This window comes from Hyperolius riggenbachi, chromosome 12, assembly GCF_040937935.1.
Source record: "Hyperolius riggenbachi isolate aHypRig1 chromosome 12, aHypRig1.pri, whole genome shotgun sequence".
Lineage (NCBI taxonomy): Eukaryota > Metazoa > Chordata > Amphibia > Anura > Hyperoliidae > Hyperolius > Hyperolius riggenbachi.
In genome coordinates, this window is record NC_090657.1 from 116,997,814 (window position 1) to 117,017,052 (window position 19,239).

The 19,239-nt window shown below is 46.0% G+C and overlaps 1 protein-coding gene across 4 annotated transcripts in view; it reads left to right on the forward strand.

Moving 5' to 3' along the window:
* PTGES3L (prostaglandin E synthase 3 like) overlaps positions 1-19,239 on the forward strand; it is a 202,873-nt gene that overhangs the window by 163,535 nt on the left and 20,099 nt on the right. For 3 of the 4 annotated variants that reach the window (XR_011025320.1, XR_011025321.1, XM_068263589.1), the window contains one exon: positions 16,356-16,418. The exons of the other annotated variant lie outside the window; for it this stretch is intronic. Coding sequence is in view for 1 of the 3 variants with exons in the window: in XM_068263589.1 (XP_068119690.1) it covers positions 16,356-16,418 (63 nt within the window). In the remaining 2 variants the exon portion in view is untranslated. The remainder of the gene's footprint in view (positions 1-16,355; positions 16,419-19,239) is intronic. 4 annotated transcript variants of the gene reach the window in all.

A 19,239-nucleotide genomic window follows, 5' to 3' on the forward strand; every position in this document is an offset into this window, starting at 1 on the left:
CATTTTCTTCTTACAGTGATCACTTCCAGTTCTGACAACATTTTGTCAGAACTGAAATATATCAGTTGCTGTCAGCTATTTATCAGTTGCTGTCAGTTACAGCTGAGAGGAGAACTGATGTGTTCATGTTTCCTTATGGCTCAAGTGGGCGATGTTACAGTTTAACTGTGTGCTGACCAGGAAGCTGTTATGGGGTAATGGCTATTTTCAAAATGGAGGACGGAGAATTTCATTGATCACAGTGGACAAACAGGACACGGGAGAGGAAAAATAGATTGAAGAGTAGACTACACATGAGGTAAGTATGACTTGTGTATGTTTATTTTGATTTTTAATTTTCAGTTCAGGTTTTCTTTAAGGCCGCTGCTAGCAGCGGCCGCTATACTAATTTTTCTTGGGCATGCACATGCCTGCCTAATTTTTATGGCTGAACTTCAGGCGGCTGCAACAAAAAACAAAAGGCATGTACATGTGCCCATCCCCCTTCGTGATCATTACTTTGCCGCGGTGAAGGGGCTTGCGTATCACAATGAAGCAATGACCGCCGGCTATATGAGTGTCTCGGGTGGGGGTGGCACACCAAAAATAATAATGTCGTTGTTTCATTGTGGTCAGACCAAATTTGATCAGCTGGACAGTCACTGTTCTGTCTTTCAGCTACATCAGCCGGGCGAGCATATGGGCTGAAAAGCCACCATCACCCGCACTCTCGTCATGGTGCGCACCAGTCCAGCACGGCCGTCACTACACAAACGGCTGTTTGCAGTCACTGTATACCTTTCACTGCATCTGTGACTGCACATTATACATGGCAGTCAGTGCATAACTTATACTTGAATGGATACAGTTTCAAACAATGTAAAAATACAACCATCTAAAGTTTCAAACAATTTAAAAATACAACCATCTACATTTTCAAACAATTTAAAAAAATGCCAACAAAAATTGCCCTCCGTAAAACATTCTTGGCAAATGCTTTCGACTTGATTTGTCTTCCGCTGGCTCAAGGGTCCATCTGACCACAGATGCCTGGTCTGCAAAGCATGGTCAGGGCAGCTACAGCATGGGTCTCAGCAGGCTCCCACTTCGGACCGGAATACAACCTTCATTCCCAGCGGTGACAATGGCAGACTTGCCCTCCATAACGGATTCTCGCCGGAGACCAACCTGGTGAATCGCAGTGAAGGCACCATCAGACTTGCCCTCCATAACGGATTCCCATTAAAGGATTTAAAGTTGATTCATTACAATTAGGGCCTCAAAAGGTCCTCCTGAGTCATGTATTGTTATTTTTGGTCACTACCTCGGGGCGGGCATGCATGCCTGCCTGCCTGCTGCCCTCCTTGCCTGGATGTGTGGTGGTAGTCGTTGATCAGGCTCCAACTTCGGAACACAATACAACCATCTACACTTTCAAACAATTTAAAAATACAACCATCTAAAGTTTCAAACAATTTAAAAATACAACCATCTACATTTTCAAACAATTTAAAAAAATGCCAACAAAAATTGCCCTCCGTAAAACATTCTTGGAAAATGCTTTCGACTTGGTTTGTCTTCCGCTGGCTCAAGGGTCAATCTGACCACAGATGCCTGGTCTGCAAAGCACGGTCAGGGCAGCTACAGCATGGGTCTCAGCAGGCTCCCACTTTGGACCGGAATACAACCTTCATTCCCAGCGGTGACAATGGCAGACTTGCCCTCCATAACGGATTCCCGTTAAAGGATTTAAAGTTGATTCATTACAATTAGGGCCTCAAAGTCCTGTATAGCATGCCTGCCTGCTGCCCTCCTTGGATGTGCAGTGGTAGCCGTTGCTCAGGCTCCACACCGGATTCCATCCCTCATTCCCCGGCCATTACCCGGGGTCACAAATGGCAGACTTGCCCGCCTCCATATGATTCTCGTGAAAGGAATGTGGTGTCATCTTTGCCCGCCATAACTGGTTCTCGTTAAATGATTTAAAGTGCAATCATTTCAAATACACAGCAGGGCCTCGAAAGTCCTCCTCCTGTATTGTTATTTTGGTTAACTACCTCGGGGCGGGCGTGCATGCCTGCCTGCTGCCCTCCTTGGATGTGTAGCGTTGCTCAGGCTCCACACCGGATTCCATCCCTCATTCCCCGGCCTTTACCCGGAGTCACAATGTCAGACTTGCCCGCCTCCATAGTATTCTCATTGTAGCGGTACTGAACAAGTACACAGCAAGTAGAAAATGTAATTTTTAAAAAAACGTAAGCTTTTTAACAGTGTCATGGAAAGAAACGTAAGCTTTTTAACAGTGTCATGGAAAGTTGAGAAGGAAGTCATACATTACCTGACATCACTGAGTGAGGAAGAGCAATCTCGCCATGTTGCGCAGTAGTCCAGCACGGCCGTCACAACACACAACAAACAGCTATTTGCGGTGCGTTACACAGTGAGTTTGGTGTGTCAGTGTGAAGCAGTACTCTAATTACACTCCCTGATTGATGTTTACACATGCAAGATGTTTTAAAGCACGTTAGGCCTGCAATTTAGCATTCAATGTGATTTCTGCCCTTAAAACGCTGCTTTGCGTCACATCCAGATTTTTCCCTGGGACTTTTGGCATGTATCCCACTCCGCCATGCCCCCTTCCAGGTGTTAGACCCCTTGAAACATCTTTTCCATCACTTTTGTGCCCAGCATAATTTTTTCTATTTTTCAAAGTTCGCCTCCCCATTGAAGTCTATTGCGGTTTGCGAACTTTTCCGCGAACCGAACCTTCCGTGGAAGTTCGCGAACCCGGTTCGCGAACCTAAAATCAGAGGTTCGGCCCATCTCTAGTATCTAGCAATACAAACTTATTGCCACCTTGTCCAGTACGAATTACACTATTGGGGCTCTTGTTGTTCCCTGTTTTTACCCAAGTATTGCATGGAGGTCGCGCTATGCTCATGCACCCTGGGGATTCTGACTTGCAGTCCATTAGCCCCAGTGGCGCAGCAAGACCTCTATGCATCTGTTTCCCACGTAAAACAGCTGATCTGATCAGCTGACCATACTACAGTCCTATTTAGCTGCCCACTGCGTACACAGACAAGGACAGGCTATGTCTATGCATAGGAAAGCGAGTGGCTGAGGACAAATAGACTGCAGTTAAACATCCTTGAGCATGGGGAATGGCAAGGGCGGCTGTCCACCCTCCCCTTGCACTGGTCCACACTAGTCACTGGCCTTGGGGGCCTGCCCAGAAATCCAGCCTTGCTAAGGTATGGAGGGAATCCATTTTGATTTTTTTCAAGTCTTATAAGGGCTCATTCACACTAGGGGCTTGATTCACTAAACCGTGATAACTCACGGCCGCGCTAGCGTTTTTGTGCGTGTTTTTGAGTTTTCACGTGCAATCGCAACTTTTCGCGTGCAATCGTGAATATTTGTGCGTGAAAATTCGTAATTGCGGGTGAAAATTTGCGATTGTGTACGAAAACGCAAAAGTGCGCGCGGAAACGCTAGCGCGGCAGTGATATGAGTTATCACGGTTTAGTGAATCAAGCCCTAGAAGTGCTTTTCTGAGCGTTTTGAGATTGATTCGCGTTTTTTAAAATCGCTCTCATTCACTTTCATTAAAATCGCAGTAAAAATCACAGAAAATTGTCACGATTTCGCGACCGTGTACGCAGAAATTGCTGCGATTTTTCCAAGATTTTTACCACGATTTTAATGAAAGTGAATAGGAGCGATTTTAAAAAACGCAAATCAATCGCAAAACGCTCAGAAAAGCGCTTCTAGTGTGAATGAGTTGAATATCTTTAAATCTAATACTGGTCTTAGGTCTCTAGTTTTCTTCTTCACGAAGAACGGCTGTGAGTAGAAGCCTTGATTTCTCTGTAATATTGGAACGTGAATCACTGCTTGTGCAGACCTTACCTATGCATGACCACTAGGTCTGATAAATATATAAATGGATTTCTTTTTTGAACGGGGGTATAGAAATCTTTGTCTAAAGGAATTTTTTTCCTGGAAGTCTTTTGAAAGTCCAAAAGTGACCTGATGAAATGGTTCAGACTACCCAATGGTTTCTTATAGCATCCTCCCAAACATGATCAAATTCCCTTAATCTTTATCCTCCTTGACTACTTTGGACTGTCAAACCGTCAAAAAGTTGACTTTTGCTCCATAAGCTGGTGTAGGGCTGACTGGGTACTCTGCCTGTTTATTCTGTAGTTCTTGCCTGGTTTGTATGTTCTGGCATTTTGGTATCGGGTGTTCTGAGGACACTTTTGGCCTGCAGTGAGCGGTTGACGTTTATCCTGAGGGATTTTCCATCATAGGAAATTTTGCACCACAACTGGCAGGAAGTCACATTCACCTACCAGGACTTCAACCAAACTCTTGGCAGTCACTGAATAGAGCATTGCTCTGGCAGAACATCTAATGATGTCTATTGCAGCTTCGTCTATAAAGTCATCAGGCACCTTGGACTCCTCCAGTACTGTGAGTAACACCTCTTTATCTACTTCTGACTTGATGGCTTATTCCACATTTTTGGCCCCGATCTTAACAGCTTTCCGTAAATATGTTAGCGCAATCGCCAGTTTCCATGCACCACCACAAACGGAGTAGATTTTCTTTAAATCAATATCAAGCTTTCCTATCTAGTGTATCATTAAAGGACACCGAGTTCTTTTGCCAACCTGACAACGAGGGATCTACTACCGGTGGGGTATCTAACGAAGTTGAATCTTTCTTTGGAAGGGGATAAAGTTTTGTTGAACAATTATTGAGTGGTGGTTGGTGCCCCCAGTATAGGTGCCCTCAGTATAGCTAGGTATAGGTGCCCCTAGTATAGCCAGGCATGGGTGCCCACAGTATATCTAGGTATAGGTGTCCTCAGTATAGCTAGGCATGGTTCCCCCAGTATAGCCAGGCATGGGTGCCCCCAGTATAGCCAGGCATGGGTGCCCCCAGTATAGCTATGTATAGGTGCCCCCAGTATAGCTATGTATAGATGCCTGCCCCCAGTATAGGTGCCCTCAGTATAGCTAGGTATAGGTGCTCCCAGTATAGCCAGGCATGGGTGCCCACAGTATATCTAGGTATAGGTGTCTTCAGTATAGCTAGGCATGGGTGCCCCCAGTGTAGCCAGGCATGGTTGCCCCCAGTATAGCCAGGCATGGGTGCCCCTAGCATAGCTAGGTATAGGTACCCCCAGTATAGCTAGGCATGGGTGCCCCCCAGTATAGCCATGCATGGGTGCCCTCAGTATAGCCTGGCATAGGTGCCCCCAGTATAGCTAAGTATAGGTGCCTGCCCCCAGTATAGGTGCCCTCAGTATAGCTAGGTATAGGTGCCCCCAGTATAGCCAGGCATGGGTACCCACAGTATATCTAGATATATATTGGTAGGTGAACAGAGGCGCCAGAAGGATAAAAGTACATAAAATTTTTAAAAAATTGCTGGGAGGAAGTGGTGGACTCGCCTCCGTTAAAGCAGACACCAAGGACTGTAAATGTATAGATATACACATTTATTGAAAATACCCCAAAGATGCAACGCGTTTCGCGGGCACAGCCCACTTCTTCAGGCAATAAGCAGGGGATAAACAACAGCAATTCAGTTATAGCAAGCAGAGCACCTCTGCTAACAGAGGTATAGCCATGCATGCCAGTATAGCCATGCATGGGTGCTCTCAGTATAGCCTGGCATAGGTGCCCCCAGTATAGCTAGGTATAGGTGCCTGCCCCCAGTATAGGTGCCCTCAGTATAGCTAGGTATAGGTGCCCCCAGTATAGCCAGGCATGGGTGCCCACAGGATATCTAGATATAGGTATGCTCAGTATAGCTAGGCATGGGTGCCCCAGTATAGCTAGGCATGGGTGCCCCCAGTATAGCCAGGCATGGGTGCCCCCAGTATAGCCAGGCATGGGTGCCCCCAGTATAGCCAGGCATGGGTGCCCCCAGTATTGCCAGGCATGGGTGCCCCCAGTATAGCTAGGCATGGATGCCCCCCAGTATAGCCAGGCATGAGTGCCCTAAGTATAGCTAGATACTACACACATCTAGGTGGCAGACCATAACCATAGGAGATGCTAACGCCTACCTTGGATGGGCCCCCACTAGACACCAGACCCCCAAAGTCAGCAGAACCGGTTCTTCACACATAGACTTTTTTTTAAGTCTCAGGGTTCCTTCACTCCAGGGGAGGCTGCCTGTGTGAACCTGCCAGCATCGAAACCATGAGGTGAGGACAAGAAAAAAAGACATGGGGCTCGATTCACAAAGCGGTGCTAACTCAATTAGAGACTAGGGGCCTGATTCACAAAGCGGTGCTAACAGTTAGCACGCTGGTGAAAAGCCCTTTATCATGCCTAAACTCAGTTTAGGCATGATAAGTTTAGGTGTGATAAGTTTAGGTGTGATAAGTTTAGGCATGATAAGTTTAGGTGTGATAAGTTTAGGCATGATAAGTTTAAGCGCTAACTGCGTTAGCACTGCAGTGCACAGCTGATCAAAAGTTTTACGCTAGCAAAGTCTGGTGCATTTCGTATAAAGTTTAATGGCGCTGCTTTGCGTGCGGGACTTTGCAAGCGATCTAAACTTATCTAAACTTATCATGCCTAAACTTATCACACCTACACTTATCATGCCTAAATTTATCACACCTAAACTGGCTTTTCACCAGCGTGGTGCAATGGTTATCATGCCTAAAGTCTCTAACTGGGTTAGCACCGCTTTGTGAATCGAGCCCTAGGTGGATTTCCTCCACAAACGTATATTTGAGGACACCCAGGCTAGGTGCTATGCACCCGCAGAGGGCAATTCCCTCTGGCATATGGCGCTGTGGAGTGCAGGCGAACACAGTCGCTGCACAGCCACAGATGCCAGACGGGAATTGTACAGATCCAGGACAAGGTACGATCAGGCAGGGCTGGATAGCCCACAAGAAACAGAGCAAAGGTACAGAACCAATGTGTGTCACCCAGCGACGGTGAACACACAACGGCGGAAACGAAGTGGGAATGCAATCGCAAGAATGGCGATTGCCGACAGAGACACAAGACTGAGCAAAACAGCAAAAAGGGTAGCAAAGACACAGCAAATAATACAATGAGGAGATACGGAAAATAACAAACGCTAGCTAACCGCGAACACCACACTCATTCGCAACAGTGCACGCGGTTATGTGCGGTCTCCACGTGATAAGCCCAATAGAGACAAGCACGCCTACCTAACCATCGACAGACAAACATGAAACAGAGGACGCGAACGCTTGCTTAACGGTTACCTCACCGAGCCTCCAGCAAGCGGTCGTAGCAGACAAGACAGACACACGAAAACAGGGACAAGCGAGAGATAGGATCCACAGCACTAGCGAGAAGCGAGTGCGATCCAGGTACAGAGTAGCAGAACAGAAGGATCCCCAGCGCTAGCGAAAAGTGGCTAGCGCGATCCCAGAAGACAGAACAGAAGGATCCCCAGCGCTAGCGAAAAGTGGCTAGCGCGATCCCAGGAGACAGAACAGAAGGATCCCCAGCGCTAGCGAAAAGTGGCTAGCGCGATCCCAGGAGACAGAACAGAAGGATCCCCAGCGCTAGCGAAAAGTGGCTAGCGCGATCCCAGGAGACAGAACAGAAGAGTTAGCTGGTAGCAACCGCTGCACCAGCTATTCTCCAAGAACAGAGATCAGAACCATTTCCTGTCGACCACCGTTGGGACAGGACAATGGCAACAGAACAAACAAACAGATAATACAACCTGACTGGGCTAGAAGGGGAGCCTAAAGCAACCCCCAGGAATTAACTATACTAGATAGCAATGGCTGACACTCCAGCAGTGTCCATCAGGAACAGACCATGGAAGGGAAATGACCAGCAAAGCCTTCTGGGAAACATAAAGCTCTTATAGTGCCAGTCATCAAAGAAGGCAGGTAGGGGATTTGCATAACGAATGTATGCAAATTCCCCAGCAAGAGAACAGACCAGAACTTGCAATGACAAGACAGGTCTCTGTTCCAGAGTCCTGCAGCATGCAAACCTAAACAATGGTCAAAAGGCTGCCTGCCTGCGCAGGCAGCTGAGCGGATTCTCACAGTACCCCCCCCCCCCCCCCTCTAGGGATAGATTCCAGACATCCCTCAAAACTGGTATCATCACAAAACTCTAACTGAAGACTCATGAAGGTCGGGGCAGCCCGACAAGGCCCAATTCTAGAGTCAGTCCATCTGAAACCGACCTCATCGGAAGCAGAAGCCACCAAAACATGCCCATCAGCACTACAAGTCTCAGCGTAACACCCATCAGGACTGTGGACACCAGAGAAGAAGCCATCGACACCCTCCAGACAATACCCACCACCTTCCAAGGAGCGTCCAAGAATACCAAACCTGCCGCAATACCTGTTCGAAGTGTCCCTTACAACACCAAAGCCATTGCTGATCGTATTCAGGGCACCAAGCAAAACCTTTCCCAGAATCTCCCAGAACGCCTTGAAGCTCCGCAGAGATCCCAAGAAGCCAGAACGCTCACCAGGCTCACATGGAGAACCACCAAGAACCCCTATGGAACCTATGATCATTCCAGACTCAAAATTAGCAGGACACCCATCAAGATCAGGACTTTCAGGGACCACTTCTGGGCATGCAAGCAGGCAGGCTATATCGGAACATGTCTCCACTGAGGAAGCATCTGAGTACGCTGGTAACCGAGGCACACTTGGGCTTTCTGGGTCACAGAGCACATCGGGGTACACTAGTACAGGAGAAACCTCAGGACACGTCGGGGAACTGCCAACCTCAGAGTCCGACACGACAAGACCAAAACCAGTACCGGGCAGAAAATCATCACGAGTAAAGGTCACAGGTACTGGTCTTTCAAAAGAAGACTCGGACTCAAATTCAGAATTTTCTGTAACTGTAATATCATCATTGACTACACATGAATGAAGCTCCACAAGAGCTGCAAAAGTAGTCAGCAAGGCAGCAATGCCTACTGAAGTGGGCAACACCTCAGAAGGACCTGGGGGGCAGGAGACATCTCCTACAAGTTCTGCACCCTTTGGGAGGAACTCTGAGATCTCCAGGACATCAAACAAGACCTCAGGAACACCATTTCCCAAGTTTTCTAAGAAGGATTCTGAACTATCCATGTTACAGGGCAAAACTTGAACTTTATTTTGTGTGCAGGGCAGATGTCCCAGGGAAGGTTCCACCATAAACTGAGACTGAATTTTATCATCAGGACAGGTATACACAGGAATATCTAGTAAAACTAGCTCTGACTTTCTGAGTTTTGCCTCACTACAGGCAGATTCCTCCATAGCAGTCAAACCAGACTGCAATTCCAAAATAGCAGAGAAACAGGTAACAATGGTTGCAATACCTAGACGAGCCTCTAGGGTCACTGCAGGAGATTTTAAACAAGGTAATATTGACGCATCCAGAATACTGGGTGGAGAGTCAATACTTTCTTCAGAATCAGACTCGCAAATGTCAATGCAAGTGGACATCATGCCTTCATTCATGGTACAGGGCAGGTTCAGAGAAAGCTTCTCTGGACAAGGCAAAGAAGCTTCAGCATCAGATTCGCAAAACCGAAGCGCTGTCTCACTCTTAGATTCGGCTAACAATGTCGAATCCGAGGAGTCAGAACGCAAAATTTGCGGATCCAAGATCGCTTTAGGTTGCGAAACTGACGCTTCCATATCGCAAACCTCCGCGATCTGCGGAGCAGACTGCAAGGCATCTAGGACAGAAACACTGGAGCAACTGTCATCAGGCAACAGGCCTGCACAGGTGCGAACAGAATAAGACAGATTCATTTGCAAAAGAAGTGGCGACAACAACAGGAGAAACTTTATTAGACACATCAATAATTTTCTTAAAGTTGCATAACTTAGGAATTTTCCCCATGGCAGGCTCACAAACGGACGATCTTAGAGAACCTGAGGGAAAAAATCTGTCTTCCTTAGACACAGGACCACAAAGACCTTTTGCAGCCATACGTGCGGTGGCGACATCAGACCGCACTGGTTCAACTTCCACACAAGCAACTGCTCTGAACGACTTGCACTCAGACTTCAAACACTCAGTTGATTTGGGAAAGGGAATGCATTCAAAACTCACTTTCTTTAAATCCAGAGGATTGGAACAATCGTCCGCTGACAATGTGTTTTTAGCAGATTGAAGCGCATGTAGTTCATCCAAAATCAATCTCCACTTGTCAAACAGCGGAGTCACAAAGTCAGAGATACATTCACCAGTCTTGATTAAAGTGCACGCAGACTCAATGCACGCATACAAAACTGCTTCGTTTTTAGAAAGGTAATGATTGCAAAACGATCTCCAATCACATTCCAATTCATAGACCAGGAGCTCGATCTCCCATTTCTCAAACGGGGGCTCCCATGCACACTTAACAAAGGATGAACAATCATAGTGAGCACAATCTGCAGATGGAACTGGAGCAGGAACAGAACGGGAATCTTTTACCTCTTTATTGGGATCAATTGATTGGTGTGTGTGTAATTCATCCAAAATGATCTGCCACACATACATCACCAGATCCACAACACACTCATCACATTCATCAGAATCAATCAAAAGGCACACAGAGTAAAGACAATCGTTCAGGACATACGCGCTTTTTGCAATATAAAAATCGCAAAAGGCCTTCCAATCCAAATCAAATTCCTCCACCAAGGCCCCAATTTCCCATGAGGCAAATGGCGGTTCAAATAGCCCGGTATCTAGATAATCCCCATATGGGTGGGGATCAGGGACGAGCACTGATTTTTTTAACTGCTTTTATATAGTGTGCGATCCTACCTATAATAGGATCCACATACGCTTTTGTCTCAGGCAATGACATCTGAATCAAATCAAAGGTTCCCTCTGCCCTGGGAATTTTGGTTTGGCTGGTCATTCTGTAACGATTGTGGAATCGTATTTGCGGTCAGCGCACCAGACGTGCGCTGACGCGGTGGATTTCCTCCACAAACGTATATTTGAGGACACCCAGGCTAGGTCCGGCAGATGGCACTGTGGAGTGCAGGCGAACACAGTCGCTGCACAGCCACAGATGCCAGACGGGAATTGTACAGATCCAGGACAAGGTACGATCAGGCAGGGCTGGATAGCCCACAAGAAACAGAGCAAAGGTACAGAACCAATGTGTGTCCACCAAACTAGTCGCCACCCAGCGACGGTGAACACACAACGGCGGAAACGAAGTGGGAATGCAATCGCAAGAATGGCGATTGCCGACAGAGACACAAGACTGAGCAAAACAGGGCACAAGGGTAGCAAAGGCACAGCAAATAATACAATGAGGAGATACAGAAAATAACAAACGCTAGCTAACCGCGAGCACCACACTCATTCGCAACAGTGCACGCGGTTATGCGCGGTCTCCACGTGATAAGCACAATAGAGACAAGCACGCCTACCTAACCATCGACAGACAAACATGAAACAGAGGACGCGAACGCTTGCTTAACGGTTACCTCACCGAGCCTCCAGCAAGCGGTCGTAGCAGTCAAGACAGACACACGAAAACAGGGACAAGCGAGAGATAGGATCCACAGCACTAGCGAGAAGCGAGTGCGATCCAGGTACAGAGTAGCAGAACAGAAGGATCCCCAGCGCTAGCGAAAAGTGGCTAGCGCGATCCCAGAAGACAGAACAGAAGGATCCCCAGCGCTAGCGAAAAGTGGCTAGCGCGATCCCAGGAGACAGAACAGAAGGATCCCCAGCGCTAGCGAAAAGTGACTAGCGCGATTCCAGGAGACAGAACAGAAGGATCCCCAGCGCTAGCGAAAAGTGGCTAGCGCGATCCCAGGAGACAGAACAGAAGAGTTAGCTGGTAGCAACCGCTGCACCAGCTATACTCCAAGAACAGAGATCAGAACCATTTCCTGTCGACCACCGTTGGGGCAGGACAATGGCAACAGAACAAACAAACAGATAATACAACCTGACTGGGCTAGAAGGGGAGCCTAAAGCAACCCCCAGGAGTTAACTATACTAGATAGCAACGGCTGACACTCCAGCAGTGTCCATCAGGAACAGACCATGGAAGGTAAATGACCAGCAAAGCCTTCTGGGAAACATAAAGCTCTTATAGTGCCAGTCATCAAAGAAGGCAGGTAGGGGATTTGCATAATGAATGTATGCAAATTCCCCAGCAAGAGAACAGACCAGAACTTGCAATGGAAAGACAGGTCTCTGTTCCAGAGTCCTGCAGCATGCAAACCTAAACAATGGTCAAAAGGCTGCCTGCCTGCGCAGGCAGCTGAGCGGATTCTCACAGAGGCATAAGGAAAGAAGATTTTTGCCAAGTGCAACAAGGGCATAAACATATGATTTGCATATTCATGAGTGATGCATAATTGGAAACCACAAGAGATAAAAAAGTAACTATAACAAATAACTTGTCTACAGTATATATCGTATCTAACGTTTAGATAGTTTACACAGCAAATCTAGCTGCAAACAGCTTTAAAAGTTTGATTATTTATTGCTGTGACACAATGAGGGCAGCCATATTCTGTTTGTCACATTGTCACAGGCTAAGGGCTGGAGATGCTATCAGCTTGCCTGTGTGTAAATTCAGTACCCTCTCCTCCTCCCTCCTCCCCTCCTCCACTCTGCCTCTGAAATCAATGGTTAGTAACCTCCTCCTCCTCCTGCCCAGACTGAGCTCCCATAAGCCCCTGCTACCTGGGACTGAGTGCCAAGGCTCTCTGAAAAGCCGTGGGCGAGGCTTGTTTAGTTTATAGGGAATTAGTGTATTAAAACAAAACAAAAAAGGTATTTGGCTTGAGGAATGCAGTATAAACTATATGAAAGGAACACAATTGTGCAATGAGTAAAAGTTTATCTCAGATCCACTTTAAGCCTTTTATACCTTCCAGGTGGTTCTGAGTCACCATGAGCTGTCCTCATTGAACATCTCTATACAGCTATTAGCTATTAGCTATAAGCCCAACAAAGCTTTATTACTTGAAGCTCACAGCCTGTAGGGAATCTGAAATATGTCATATTTTTTTCAAATATTTGTTTTAAAATTAATATTTTACCAAATCTATTTAGGTGACTTACTCATGTTTTCACATAAAATAAGACACATACCCATGCTGGGTGGGAGAAATAGCTCTGTAAATGACAATCTTTTGATTTTTCTACACACAATTGTCCATTTACAGAGTTATTTCTCCCACCCAGCATGGGTAAGTGTAAAAATACACCCCAAAACACATTGTACTACTTCTCCCGAGTATGGCGATACCACATGTGTGGCACTTTTTTGCACCCTAACTGCGCTAAAGGGCCCAAAGTCCAATGAGTACCTTTAGGATTTCACAGGTCATTTTGAGAAATTTTGTTTCAAGACTACTCCTCGCGGTTTAGGGCCCCTAAAATGCCAGGACAGTATAGGAACCCCACAAATGACTCCATTTTAGAAAGAAGACACCCCAAGGTATTCCGTTAGTCGTATGGCGAGTTCATAGAAGATTTTATTTTTTGTCACAAGTTAGCGGAAATTGATTTTAATTGTGTTTTTTCACAAAGTGTCATTTTCCGCTAACTTGTGACAAAAAATAAAATCTTCTATGAACTCACCATACTCCTAACGGAATACCTTGGGGTGTCTTCTTTCTAAAATGGGGTCATTTGTGGGGTTCCTTTACTGCCCTGGCATTTTAGGGGCCCTAAACCATGAGGAGTAGTCTTGAAACCAAATGTCGCAAAATGACCTGTGAAATCCTAAAGGTACTCATTGGACTTTGGGCCCCTTAGCGCAGTTAGGGTGCAAAAAAGTGCCACACATGTGGTATCGCCGTACTCAGGAGAAGTAGTATAATGTGTTTTGGGGTGTATTTTTACATATACCCATGCTGAGTGGGAGAAATCTCTCTGTAAATGGACAATTGTGTGTAAAAAAAATTAAAAAATTGTCATTTACAGAGCTATTTCTCCCACCCAGCATCGGTATGTGTAAAAATACACCCCAAAACACATTATACTACTTCTACTGAGTACGGCAATACCACATGTGTGGCACTTTTTTGCAGCCTAACTGCGCTAAGGGGTCCAAAGTCCAATGAGCACCTTTAGGCTTTACAGGGGTGCTTACAATTTAGCACCCCCCAAAATGTCAGGACAGTAAACACACCCCACAAATGACCCCATTTTGGAAAGTAGACACTTCAAGGTATTCAGAGAGGGGCATGGTGAGTCCGTGGCAGATTTCATTTTTTTTGTCGCAAGTTAGAAGAAATGGAAACTTTTTTTTTTGTCACAAAGTGTCATTTTCCGCTTACTTGTGACAAAAAATAATATCTTCTATGAACTCACTATGCCTCTCAGTGAATACTTTGGAATGTCTTCTTTCCAAAATGGGGTCATTTGGGGGGTATTTATACTATCCTGGAATTCTAGCCCCTCATGAAACATGACATGGGGTCTGAAGAGTCAGAGATGCTTGAAAATGGGAAAATTCACTTTTTGCACCATAGTTTGCAAACGCTATAACTTTTACCCAAACCAATAAATATACGCTGAATGGGTTTTTTTTAATCAAAAACATGTTTGTCCACATTTTTCGCGCTGCATGTATACAGAAATTTTACTTTATTTGAAAAATGTCAGCACAGAAAGTTAAAAAAATCATTTTTTTGCCAAAATTCATGTCTTTTTTGATGAATATAATAAAAAGTAAAAATCGCAGGAGCAATCAAATAGCACCAAAAGAAAGCTTTATTAGTGACAAGAAAAGGAGCCAAAATTCATTTAGGTGGTAGGTTGTATGAGCGAGCAATAAACCGTGAAAGCTGCAGTGGTCTGAATGGAAAAAAAGTGGCCGGTCCTTAAGGGGTGTAAAGCCCTAGGTCCTCAAGTGGTTAAGCTGGGTACACACGGTACAATTTTCCTTCAGACCGATGGAATGATCAGATAATTTCCAACCGGCCTGATCAGATTCCGATCAATAACGCGGTCGATTTTGGGTAGTTATCAATGGAAAATGGATGGCATTATAAATCAGGAACAATTTGGACGCCTACACACGATGCAATTTCTTATCAGATTAGAGGTTAATCTGTTGAAAAATTGTACCATATGTACTAGGCTTTATATATGTGATTGTTACTGGGCTGTGAGATGGTCAGCATTATCATCTAGTAGTGAGAAAGTACTGTTATCACTATACTGCTGGTGCCAGTGTGTGTACACATTCACATTGCATGTGATATGTGATATGCGCTGGAGGTGTGGTGTATGGGAATGCACTCAATCAGGATAATGCACTAAGATTAGCATAATGCTTTCTGTTGTTTATTATTTCTCTGTTAGCATGAGGTTGACACACAAGGGGCCTGATTCACAAAGCGGTGCTAACAGTTAGCACGCTGGTGAAAAGCCCTTTATCACGCCTAAACTCAGTTTAGGCATGATAAGTTTAGACATGATAAGTTTAGGTGTGATAAGTTTAGGCGTGATAAGTTTAAGCACCAACTGGGTTAGCACCGCAGTGCACAGCTGATCAAAAGTTTTGCGCTAGCAAAGTCTGGTGCACTTCGCATAGACTTTGCGTGCAGGACTTTGCGCGCGATCTAAACTTATCTAAACTTATGCCTAAACTTATCACGCGTAAACTTATCACGCCTAAACTGGCTTTTCACCAGCGTGGTGCAATGGTTATCATGCCTAAAGACTCTAACTGGATTAGCACCACTTTGTGAATCAAGCCCAAGAAGTTATTTACAGGAGAAGCAACTGTGGAGCTGTTGATGTGGTGAACTGTATGTTTTGTCCAAAGGTTAGGCCCCAATGGATGTGAAGCGACGTGCAAGATCTGTTCCTTTGGAGACAATAGGAATATCCAGCAACTTCTTTCTCAAAAAGGATCAGCGCCATCTAAGATCAAGTATTTATTCAATCTTCTTAAAAAATGCAAAATAAAATTACATAGAAAAAGTGCCAGGTCAAGACGATGCACAGCGTTTCGAATCCTTTGATTCTTTGTCAAGTCATACAGATACAATGCAGGAGTATAGAATTGTGTCTGTATGACTTGGCAAAGAATCAAAGGTTTATAAATGCAGTATATTGTCTTGACCCAGCACTTTTTCTATGTAATTTGATTCTGCATTTTTTTATGAAGAAGATTGAATAAATACTTGATCTTAGAGGGTGCTGATTCTTTTTGAGAATGATGTGGTGAACTGTACGCATCCTAAGGAAAGTGAACTTTTATATTTAATTTTATTTTGTGGAAAAATGTATTTACTGTAGAGCACCAGTACACTATTTTGCATTCTCGTAATATACTGTGTACAGTATAGGTAAAGGCAGAATGAAAGTAATGCTGCGACAATTTTTTTTAAATCATCAGTTAATCAACAGTGCCAAGGAAAAAGGGCCAGCCCCAAGCATGGATGATCTGGATGATTTAGATGTAAGTATAGTACCCAGAGCCAAATTTCCCACACAAGCATGTTTCCTTCATGCTCTAAAATTCCATGTATTGTCTACCTTTTTTTCAAAAAATGTAATCACTCCCAATTACTCAGCTTACAAGTGATAGTCCTAGGGATAATAGTAATTAGGAACACAACAATACTGGGCTCACCAAACTGCAAAGGTCCAAAATACGCATGTATCATAAAAGTCAAAGGTACAATATATATGCCATTCAAGATTTTTGCTGTTAGGAGGACTTTATGTTTATACACAAAATGCTCTAGGTACATCATGGCCACCTCATGGGTCTTACAGCTTCATGATAAGTAGCCATTGTGAAATCATTTTTCAGGACATAAGTGTTTGATTTTATATATATATAAAAATGTATATATGCCTGTTGTTCATATTCCCCTAGTATATAAAGCAATGAATTAACCAATGATTATTATCATTAGTTAATTAATCTCATTATCTCATTAAAAATTACATATGACGTCTTATAAAGTGCATGAAACAGGCATATGTAGTGGGGATTAGAGGAGGGGGTAACCGTCACTACCAGCCCTGTTTTTAGGGGCGAGAAAGGCGTGTGTCGGCTCGGGGCACAGTGAGGGAGGAGGGCGGCGCACCCGGTGCAGTGATGGAGGGGGGAACAGCGGCACACTGGGACTCCCTCCTTCTCCTCGCCCCCCTCCATGCTTCCCTCTCCATTGCATAGAAAGTGTTATGGCAGCAGGAGCGGTATAGTAAAGATTTACCTTCTGGGCTCCATGCAAGGTTCCTTGCCGCCGAGATGTTCTGTATCCAGCGCCGTTTACTCTTACTACTTCCTGATTAGCAGGAAATAGTGAGAGTACAGAACATCCCAGTGGCAGTGAACCTCGCTTGGAGCCTGAAAGGTGAGTATATACTGGGGGCACCTATACCTTGCTAACCAATACTGGGGTGGGCACCTATACCTGGGTCACCTATGCGGGGGGCATCTTTACCTGGCTACCTATACTGGGGTGCCTATACCTGGCTAACCTATACTGGGGCACCTATACCTGACTAACCTATACTGGGGGCAGCCTCGGACAGGCCCACCGAACCACCGATGGTCCCATCGGTGGGCCCCGGCCGTCCCGCCTCCTGGGGGCCCCAGTGCTAAAAAGGAGGGGGGCTAAGCGCAGGAAGGGGGGACATTGTGCACAGATCGGCGGGGAGGGGCCGAAGCCTCCCCCCCCCTCACCTAGGGGCCCCCCTTCCGCGCTCCCCCCCTCCAGAATTGCAGCCAGCGGCAGCACCGGGGAAGAATCACTTAACGGCATGACGGAGATCCGTAGCTCTGCGTGCCGCTGGCTGGTCTGTCTCTGTCTCCTGAACTGACTGTCCAATCACGCTCTCGCAGGAAGTACTGCGAGAGCGTGATTGGACAGTCAGTTCAGGAAACAGAGACCAGACCAGCCAGCAGCACGCAGAGCTACGGATCTCCGTCATGCTGGTAAGTGATTCTTCCCCGGTGCTGCCGCTGGCTGCAATTCTGGAGGGGGGCCCCTAGGTGAGGGAGGGGGGGCCCCTAGGTGCCACCAACCTGCCCACATTACGATTTTCTGGTCACTGCTGCCCACATTACGATTTTCAGGTGTCTGCTGCCCACATTACGATTTTCAGGTGCCTGCTGCCCACATTGCGATTTTCAGGTGTCTGCTGCCCACATTACGATTTTCAGGTGTCTGCTGCCCACATTATGATTTTCAGGTGTCTGCTGCCCACATTGCGATTTTCTGGTGCCTGCTGCTCACATTGCGATTTTCTGGTGCCTGCTGCCCACATTGCGATTTTCTGGTGCCTGCTGCCCACATTGTGATTTTCTGGTCACTGCTGCCCACATTGCGATTTTCAGGTGTCTGCTGCCCACATTGCGATTTTCTGGTAACTGCTGCCCACATTGCGATTTTCAGGTGTCTGCTGCCCACATTGTGATTTTCTGGTAACTGCTGCCCACGTTACGATTTTCAGGTGTCTGCTGCCCACATTACGATTTTCAGGTGTCTGCTGCCCACATTACGATTTTCAGGTGTCTGCTGCCCACATTACGATTTTCTGGTGACTGCTGCCCACATTACAATTTTCAGGTGTCTGCTGCCCACATTAGGATTTTCAGGTGTCTGCTGCCCACATTACGATTTTCAGGTGTCTGCTGCCCACATTACGATTTTCTGGTGACTGCTGCCCATATTGTGATTTTCAGGTGTCTGCTGCCCACATTACGATTTTCTGGTCACTGCTGCCCACATTGCGATTTTCAGGTGTCTGCTGCCCACATTATGATTTTCTGGTCACTGCTGCCCACTTTTGGGGGGGGGGGGGGGTATCTGCCACCAACCTGATTGCATTTTGGGGGGTCCTGCCGCCAATCTGATTGCATTTTGTGGGGGTATCTGCCGCCAACCTGATTGCATTTTGTGGGGGTATCTGGCGCCAACCTGATTGCATGTTGTGGGGGTATCTGCCGCCAACCTGATTGCATTTTGACGGAAAATCTGCTGCGATTTGACTACTTGATGAATTGTCATGAGGCATGTAACTACTTGAATATTTTATCTAAAATGTATCTGGCCGGACCTAATCTCTGTGAATAACACCGCTACTTATGTTGTGTTTGGGTTTTTTTTAAGTCTGCCCATGACTCATCGTGACCACGTCGATGTTCCAGTGCGTGGTGACACCCATTTACTTTCGCTGCGGCGCGCTGAGCGCGCCGCATGTGGACATATCCCTATTGGAGGCTGTCCTCAGAAGGGCTCACGATCTTTTCCCTACCATAAACT